Source organism: Triticum dicoccoides, chromosome 3A (genome assembly GCF_002162155.2).
Source record: "Triticum dicoccoides isolate Atlit2015 ecotype Zavitan chromosome 3A, WEW_v2.0, whole genome shotgun sequence".
In the NCBI taxonomy this organism is placed as follows: domain Eukaryota; kingdom Viridiplantae; phylum Streptophyta; class Magnoliopsida; order Poales; family Poaceae; genus Triticum; species Triticum dicoccoides.
Window position 1 is genome coordinate 662,481,211 of NC_041384.1, and position 9,107 is coordinate 662,490,317.

Here is a 9,107-nt window from a genome sequence, read left to right on the forward strand (position 1 = left end):
CGCTCCCGTCTCCCTACGAGAAGGCCATCCATAGCACTCACACTTATCTTGCGCATTTTAAAGTATCCACTTTCACTTGTCTATGAACTGTTATAGGCAACCCAGAAGTCCATTACCGCGGACACGGCTATTCGAATAGATGATGTTAACCCTGCAGGGGTGTACTTCTTCACACACGCTCTCACCACTTACCGCCGTTTACACGACATGTACTCGGCAACCTTCAAGCAGAAGCCCAACGAGGGTGTCGGCCACGGCCTACCTAAACACTCAAGTCTCTAGTCCAGGTTTATCGCCTATCCAGGTTCCATCCGCAGGGAGTCCGGCCGAGGTTTCCACATACGGCCCCGAATGATGTGTACAGGGTTCCGAGACACCAAACGGGCGCCCGGCATGCCCGACCACAATGTATCTACCGCAACATAGCCCACCCCTAGGGTCAGCGCTACGCACGGCCGCCAACACATATCCTATAAACACCAGAAACTAGTTGCAACTCCTGGACAGAGGACAAGGGTGATCAAGAAGCCGAGAGGGTCCATTGGTTTCGGGCCCAATGCGTGGTAGTAACTGTTTCATGGATCACAAACACAGAACTCAGTTCCTAAGAACGGTTTCAATGAGACAACCCACCATGTACTCCTACATGGCCTCTCACCACTACCTTTATCAAATCGTGTTCACACACTTAGCTCACACACTGTAGGACATGTTTACACACCTCCGGTTCATCCCCGATGAACCAGACCTGACACGACTCTATGCAATAGCAGGCATGACAAACAAGCATGAATGAGTAGGCACATCAGGGCTCAAACAACTCCTACTCATGCTAGTGGATTCATCTATTCATTGTGGCAATGACAGGTCATGCGGTGGAAAGGGGTTCAACTACCGCAACATGTAACAGTTGAATCATTGTTGTCCTAATGCAGTAAAAGAGAGCCGGAGCGAGAGAGTGGGATTATATCGGAATGAACAAGGGGTTTTTGCTTGCCTGGCACTTCTGAAGATAACATTGAGTCTTCATCAGTGTCAACGATCACAGCGTCGGAGCAGCGTCTACCGAGAGGGGACAATCACCTGCAATAGAGAAGGAACACAATCAATGCAATGCACAACATGATGCATGATAATGACATGGCAATATGTTGTTGATTGAGCTAATGCAATTAGCAACACAATTAAATGAAGTTGGTTTGAATACAAGATTCAAATTCAAACTCCATATATGATTGGTTAAATGCCATTTATTTGTTTTGTCCAAAACAGAGGACAAACATTGTTCAAACATGCATGAAAATGCCATAAACAGATTCCTTGAATTTTTATGATAAATTTTCATATATAATTTGTTTCATTTGGAGTTACGGTTGATTTTCTATGATTTTTAGAAGTTTTGGGCATTTTCTGGAATTTTCTGAATTATTATAATTTAAACTAAATCCAGAAAATGTATTACTGCATTAGCATGACATCAAGGTGATGTCAGCAGGTCAAAGGCGTCGACCAGGTCAAACCTGACCAGTGGGACCCACTGGTCAGTGACCCAGTCAACTAACTAAGTTAGTTAGCCCTAACTAACTAGCCTGGGCCCACTGGTCAGCGACTGTAGTAACTAACCTAACTAGCTAATTAGTGCTAACTAGAGTAATTAGTCGGGCGGGGCCCGTAAGTCAGTGAGAGAGAGGGAGAGGTCAAACCGGGCAGTGGGGTCAACCCATGCCGGTTAACGGGTCAGGGGTCGCCGGCGTTTAGCCGCCGGCGACGACAGAGACGGTGGGGCGGCTCGAAAATGCTCTACAGGGCACCATTCGATCCATGGTTTGCACCTACGGGTTCCTGGGAGTGAGGCGCATCCATTGGGGGTGGTGGTAGGAGCTGGGGTGGCCGGAAAAGTGGCCGGCGACGAGGTTCAGCGACGGCAGCAGCTCGGGCATCTGCGGGTTTGGCGTTATGGTGCATGTGAGGAGGAGCCGGTGGGTGAAAAGTGCTCCTGGGGATGCACTGAGTGCAGTGACGCGCTCGGTTTGGACGGAGGCGTACCAAAACGACGACGGCGACAAGTCCGGCGCCGGTGAGGTCTCGGTCTCGACGGAAACGAGGGCTACGATGAGCTAGTGGGCATGGGAGTAGGGGGGTCGATAGAGGAGCTCACCGCGAGTTCAGAGGTGGCCTCGGCGAGCTCGGGGAGGGGCTGGTGGTGACGAGAGGTCGCCGGCGATCTTGGTGGCCTAACGAAGAGGGCGGCGGCAGTGGCGGTGTTGCAGCGCGTCCAGGGCCTCGTGGCTCCTCGAGGAGGTAGAGGACAAAGTGGCGGAGCTCCTGGGCATGTCCAGGGAGCGAGGGGGAGGCAGTGGCCGTGGTGGAGCTCGTCGGTGGCGACGGCTGTGTTCGGTCGCGCGCGTGAGAGAGAGACGGAGAAGGGGACGAGGGCGAGGGAGAGTGCGAGAGCGTAAAGGGGGTCTAGGGGGGTAGCGTGGCGTCGCAGAGGGAGTCCAGTGCGACGAGGGAACAGCCAGGCAGGCAGCTGCCGGCGTGGCACGCCGCGGCGCCGTGGCTAGCTTCTCCTCTGCCTTCTGGCGAGAGGAGGAAGACAACTGGCAGGGGGGTGGCTGGGCTGGGCCGGCTTCAACAGCAGGCCGCACAGGTAGGTGGGCCAAGGTAAGTGCCAGGTTAGTCCTTCTCTCTCTCTCTTTTATTTAGTTTCTATTTTCTATTTTCTTTTCTGCAATTTGTTTTGGTTTTAGTTTTAACACCAAACCATTTTATAAAATCCTGGAAATAATTATGTGGCTAGAACTAATATATACAAAACCACATACAATGTTCCAGAATTATTGGACATATATTAATTATATAAAGAATATATATCCAATGCAAATAGTTATTGAATTAATTCAAAGGCCCAAAATAAATATTTCTGAGACTCCAAAAATATTGGTTTGAGTTTTACCTCTTGCCAATATTTTTATAGCTTGACAGGAACATTTTCTTGGGTTTATTTGAAACAATTTTTTTTAATGTTGATCATTTTTGTAAAAGACTTCTGAGGCTTCCCACTTTCCCCAATTCAACTTTCATAAGTATATACATGATGCATGAATGCTTGTGCAACTGGTTACAACCAAATCTAGGGCTGTGACATAGTGCAAAACCTGTGGTGCAAAACAAGGAGTTGGACCAAGACATCCCACCACGGAAGCCTGTATTCAACAATGATTACGTATTGACAGATGAAGACTATGACGCTGCACTTTTCATCCGAGGAAGTCACGACCTTGTTGAGGTAGTTCACATCAAAGACATTGTGCTAACAGTTCATAAACTCAAGCCAAATGTTAGCAAACTATTCTTCATCGATGACGTAAGGCCCATATACTGCAATCTACATCAAGTATTCTAAATTGTGCCATATTACATGACTACAAATTTTGCAGGTTATTAATGCATATGCACACATTAGCAATGTTGCAACTGATGCTACATCATTCATTTCCACTGTAGAAAGCAGAATTTTACTAGGTGAATTTGGGGGTATTCCAATGGGATGCAAAAGCCCACATGTTGCTAATGTAGCAAGGAAATTTGTAGGACGCAGAATGGTATGCATGTTTCCTGATTTGTTTAATTGTATATCTTGATTTTCCCTAAATTGAGTCCGCTTTAATTTTCTGCCAGGTACATGTCCCAATGAATGTGCACATCATGCACTGGTTATTACTCGTGTTTAATTTAGACAAAGAAGAGTTCCAGGTCCTAAACTCCAACCAAGCATATCGTGACATTGCCAAGGAAACTGCACTGGTAAGCTTGCTCTCTTGTTGCCTCTTACCATCATGTGACACTTTTTTAAAAGCACTAATGCAATCCCTTGAATTACTCCTCATACACCAGGTGGAGTCCATTCAGGCGTGTATCAACGAAGCGATCGAGGATGGCTTGGTAACACCGCCTAAACCCATCAATATTACCCAGTGGAAAACCACTTGCTATACTAACATACCACAACAAACGGATGGGTACGTATAGGCAGCTACATGATTCCTCACATACACTACAATACTTAACTTCAACTTTACATCACAGTTATTCCTGTGGGGCGTACACACTCAAATACATGTTGACATGGGACGGAGATAAAATTACCGAGGATTTCACATAGGTCTGCCAAACACTAAATTACATTTGAAATCATGCACTACCTATGCTTCACCCCTATCCTAACCTATGCATCGCTATCTAATTCAGGCAAAAATACATGTTTTCAGCTAGAAAATATGTTCAAGCCTGCTGCGTTCGGATTGCAACAAGCTTCGGAAAAAATCATACAAGAATCCTATAACGGTAAGTTCTACACAACTAGCATTTCATGTCATGTAGTTCCTACCTTTCATGATTTCACGTAACGCACCACTATTTCCTCTATAGAGGGACGAGTACGAAGCCAGCATTCCAGAGGAACGAAAAGGTGCAGACGACGATGTCACGATTGTCACCAACCCTGATGTTACAAAAAAACCAGAGACATCCGGTGCCCCAAAGCGTAAACGTGGACGCCCGAGGAAGAATGACCCTCCAAGTGATCCAGTGAAACAACAATTTGACACCAAGACTATCGCTAAACAAGTGGAGTTCAAAAGACGCAAGCGCAAACCATCAAACGCCGTGTCCAGCCCATTCGTAAAGCCATGAATGGGCTACACGGAGAGGCACTTCAAGGGCAGTTCCAAATGATTGATCTTCATAGCATGTTCTTTGAATTAAAGGCTACACTTATGTTCTGATGTTTTTGCATTTTATTTGTATGCTTATTTCCATCTAAATGCTTGACTTTTCATTAGCTCTTTTTTTAAGTATACAGTTCTGGTTTAAGTGGATGATGATTATGGCTGAGGCAGGGTAATTAAGGAAGAAAAATCATAGCATATAGAACACATGACCAATGATGTAAATATCATGGTTACACTACTATGTCTCACATCACGAGTTGAGTGGGACATTATTACCTCGCCAGCAAAAGGAACAGAATCAATAATGCAGCTAGCTTGATGGATTACTTCGGTCCACTCCATAAGAAAAATTACAGGCTGCAGCACCAGCAGTCAATGCACACACAGAACCGTATTGTCAAATGTCAGCCTCTCCTGCAGAAAAGAAGAAAGAATAGCATCAGGAACACCATGTACCATTTCTATACTGATATAGACATCTGGACAAGAGTTGGTACATTGCAGCTCGTGTTTTGCTTCGAAAGTAATGCGATACATTGAGGTAACAAATTTACAACTAATAAATATAGGCCTAAGTCTGTTGGGTAACAATACCGTAATAGGTGTCACATCTAGCTTTACTCTAACAGAGTTCTGGAACTAACTAGACAGCTAGGACAACAATAAGAAAAACTAGACAGCTAGGACAACAATAAGAACCAGGCAACCAGGCAACCAACAAACAGATGCTAAACATGCTCATTGGCAAAATAGGTTGTGCACGCGAACATGACAGAGAGAACTAAAATAGGGGCCATACTTATTCTGTTCCATGCTAAAGGTGACTGCAATATTTGTCGACAATGATTATGGATGAGGCATGGGAATGCACATGTGGCAACGCATGCAAAGCAGGCAAAAAATTCTTATAAAGCAACCATCCTTCCAAATTGAGCCAATTTTGGTTTTCCAAGATGTCCATTCAATACGGTGGCATACACCGCCTAAATATACAAAATTCCTAACTAATTTTAATGGGAAATGGCAATAGTCTAGTGGCATAATCACAAGAACAGTGTCTGAATCTCCTACTGTAACTGTATTTCATAGCACAAAGGTTCTGAATCCATCAACTTGCAAGTTATATTCCGATGAAAAGTATTACCTACTTACTCTAATCACTACCTACTGACTCCAACCACTGTAGTCAAAAGGAGGGGGAAATAACTGCTGCTCCAAGATATGCAATCATCAGTCCTCCAGATGATTTCTGCCTCCTCCACATATCCTGCTGTATCCTGGATGTCGGGACCTTGCCGCTCCTCACGGTCCTCCTTTATCTTTTCTATGCGCTTTTGCATCGATCTCATGTTATGTGGCATCTTATTCTTCTTCATCGTGGCTGCCCACTGCAAGAGGTACAATGCAGTGTGTCAGTACCATGGAAGGCTTGAAAGGGGCGGAGATGGCAGTACAAACTAGTTTAAATTAGGTGCTTGACAAAAATAGTGCATAAACTGATATTACACTTGGGATAACAGACTAGTTTTACTTCACTTTCCCCTCAATCAAATCATGATATTTGTTGACATAGCTTACTATTGGTGAAACATAAGAAGGCAGGGACATTTAGGAACGAAATGGCGGTCTTGGCATCAACAAGTACATGTATCTTTTACTTAACATCGACTCAAAGATCAACTCCAACAGTGAGGTTCATATCTACTTCACTACATAAAAAAAGTTTTAGATGTAGTTCATTATCTAAAAATATTATTATGTTATTAAACAACATCATTCATATCAACATTGATAGTGACCAAATCGACAGAATCCATACCAGGTTGAGGTCGGTTTCATCTTCAAAATCTTCAAGCATGTCGGCATCCATAAGTCACTTCAGCCACAACAGCATGGACTTATGCTTGATAGACTCTCTCTCAGCGTCGCCGAGCACAGCCTCCACCGACTCTATTGCGACCTTGATGACTGTCAAGGCGAGCATGCACCCGAGTGCCACCCCGACTGTCGACATGGCTCGTGCCTACTGAGTTGGGCTGTGTGCTGAATATAGTGGATTTGTCATTGAAGCTCCGGCCCTTATCAATCTAACAAAGCATTGGAAGCAAAAAAAACTAATCAGCAATTGCAGAATCAGTCATGACCTGTTTTACAGAATACAGATATCACAGACTAGCAAATAATCAAGTCAATTAATAATATTTATAAAATCTTAGACAAAAGGGAGTTGCCCACCTACTCCATTAAGCATATGGAAGCAACATTCAGAATTTAGTTACATGTCCACTGTATAAAGCTCATGTGCTTCGTCAGATACTTTTACAGATTCAAACTAGTAACCAGAACTGAAGAGTAATGCAAAGCCGTGAACTTGCAAGGAATAAGGTAGAGTAAGAGATATGGACCTGTGACGGTGCTACGCCGGGCTCTCCACAGATCCGGCCTGGATTACGCCGATGGTAGCGTGATCCGGCAAGGTCAAGTGCCTCTTGGACGCCCAGCAGCCCACTTGAAGCAGCTCACCATCACTCCGCCGGAGTTGGCCATGATGTCCGGTAGGATCAGCACGCCCTTCTTTGCCAGAATCTGCACCACAAACATGAACATTTCTCTGCTGTCAGTCAACGTGTGAATGTGTCAACAAATTCAGCATAGTTTTATGGCAAAATGTTGGTGTTCTTGCCTCGTCGGCCTCGGGGTCTGTTGGGTGGTTAACAGCCTCAATGATGTACTTTGCTTTGATGGCATCGGCATTGTCCCTAGTAGAAGAAGATAATTGAACGGACTTTTTATTAACAAAAATGTATTCAGATACACAAAAAATAACAGCCAGGAGGATACTTTAACTGAGCTTCTGAGCAGTAATCTGATAAAGATTGGATGAAGTGAGATGGGACGAGGAAATAGAAGATTACTTGTTTATGACTCCTCCCAGAGCTGCCGGGATGAGCACGTCGCACTCTTCCGTGAGCAGCGAGGTCGGGTCGACGACGTCGCCTCCGTCAAAGCCCTTGATCCCGCGGTTCTCTGCCAAGTGCTTCATCAGCTTGGCTATGTCAATGCCATTAGAGTTCTTGACAGCCCCTGTGACATCTCTGATGGAGACCACCTTGTCACCAGCTTCAGTGATCAATTGGGCAGCCCAAGAGCCAATATTGCCAAATACCTGAAAAAGGCAAGAAGATAATAATTGCTCATCTGTGCAAATGTAGATGAAGAAACAGAGTTCTGGCCTTGCTCCACAATGTATGGCGCCATTGTACACAACGATTATTACTAGCATTGTGTAGGCATGCTTGTATATATTTGGCAGAATATATTACTTGTGGGTGCTCATTGTGTGCTCCTTTCCCCTTTAATTTCAGCGCGTGAGGTGGGAGATTAGAAAGATACTGACATATCAAGCACAGAACTTTGCAATTGCCACTGATGGTGTCTCCATTGTAAGCCTAAGCTTTGACAAGATGCTTGTCTCTAAATTATAAATGGGAAACATCTTAGCTTTGCGTGAAAATTAAAGAGACTGGCAAAAATTTCTCTGGCATTTTAAATGCGCAAAAGACCGAAGAAAAAGCAAATAATCTTAGTGAGTTCAGATAAAACAGATAATTACCTTAAGAAGAGTTCAATTGCAATTATCTAGTTGGATAAAGTTTAATTTATGCTAAAGGCCTTGTGAACGATACTACTTAAGATTTGCATGCTAGATCATGGTTCTTACTCCTAAAATCATTGGCAAGTGCTGATAACAAAATAAAAATGTTCTTACTTGCTACCATTAAAAAAAGGATTTGTGTACAAGATTTTGATCTTAATGCCTGTCCTTCATTTCTGCAAGCTTATATGGTACATAAAAATTCAAAACAAGAGGAGTATAGCTAACCTGAAACTGTTATAGATCAATTCAAGAATCATATTCTTTTCTTAGAGATAAGGGGCACACCCCTTGGTTTCATTTTATTTGAATGCAAGCACAAGTGCACAAGCAGTGTGATTTCTCGGATGCCAGCACAGGTGCAACCATCAGACTCCAAAAACAATTGAAAAAATTGTAGTGACAGCCACAGGTCGGCCAGAGTACAATCAGAATCATTAGCCAAATAAATGTCACCGAACAGGAGCGTTTGAAGATAGAGCATCAGGAAAGATGGAAAATCACAACATGAGTCCTCCGCAAAGATAGGACATCGTTACCACTGACGCAGGGCATCAAACTTGCTTGCAGTTAAGAATCATTGAATCAAAATAAAAGTGTATATCCATAATTGAAGTTCACACACACTACAGTTACATGTATCAGGATAACTGCATAGCTCCCCATGTGCATCAATCGACAAAGCACAAATCAAATCAATACATGTCGGGATCAACATA

The 9,107-nt window shown here is 44.0% G+C and overlaps 1 protein-coding gene across 4 annotated transcripts; it reads right to left on the reverse strand.

Annotated features, from left to right (window-relative positions):
• Window positions 1–1,035: 1,035 nt before the first annotated feature.
• Window positions 1,036–8,442, reverse strand: LOC119270052 (glutamate dehydrogenase 1, mitochondrial-like). Of its 4 annotated transcripts, none has more exons than XR_005133899.1 (5): window positions 7,139–7,315; window positions 6,553–6,820; window positions 5,878–6,121; window positions 3,159–5,147; window positions 1,036–1,083 (listed from the first exon to the last, which is right to left on the reverse strand). XR_005133899.1 is itself a non-coding variant. In XM_037552016.1 (5 exons), the coding sequence occupies exons 1-3, from the start codon at window positions 8,014–8,016 to the stop codon at window positions 7,212–7,214; spliced, it is 552 nt and encodes a 183-aa protein (XP_037407913.1). In that variant the 5' UTR covers window positions 8,017–8,442; the 3' UTR covers window positions 5,789–6,121; window positions 6,553–6,820; window positions 7,139–7,211. The 4 variants fall into 4 exon arrangements, 3 of the variants coding, with proteins under 3 accessions (XP_037407915.1, XP_037407914.1, XP_037407913.1); XM_037552016.1 differs by lacking the exons at window positions 1,036–1,083; window positions 3,159–5,147 and adding exons at window positions 7,417–7,492; window positions 7,649–8,442 and having other exon boundaries at window positions 5,789–6,121; window positions 7,139–7,319; XM_037552018.1 differs by lacking the exon at window positions 1,036–1,083 and having other exon boundaries at window positions 4,947–5,147; window positions 5,941–6,121.
• Between the last annotated feature and the right edge of the window lie 665 nt (window positions 8,443–9,107).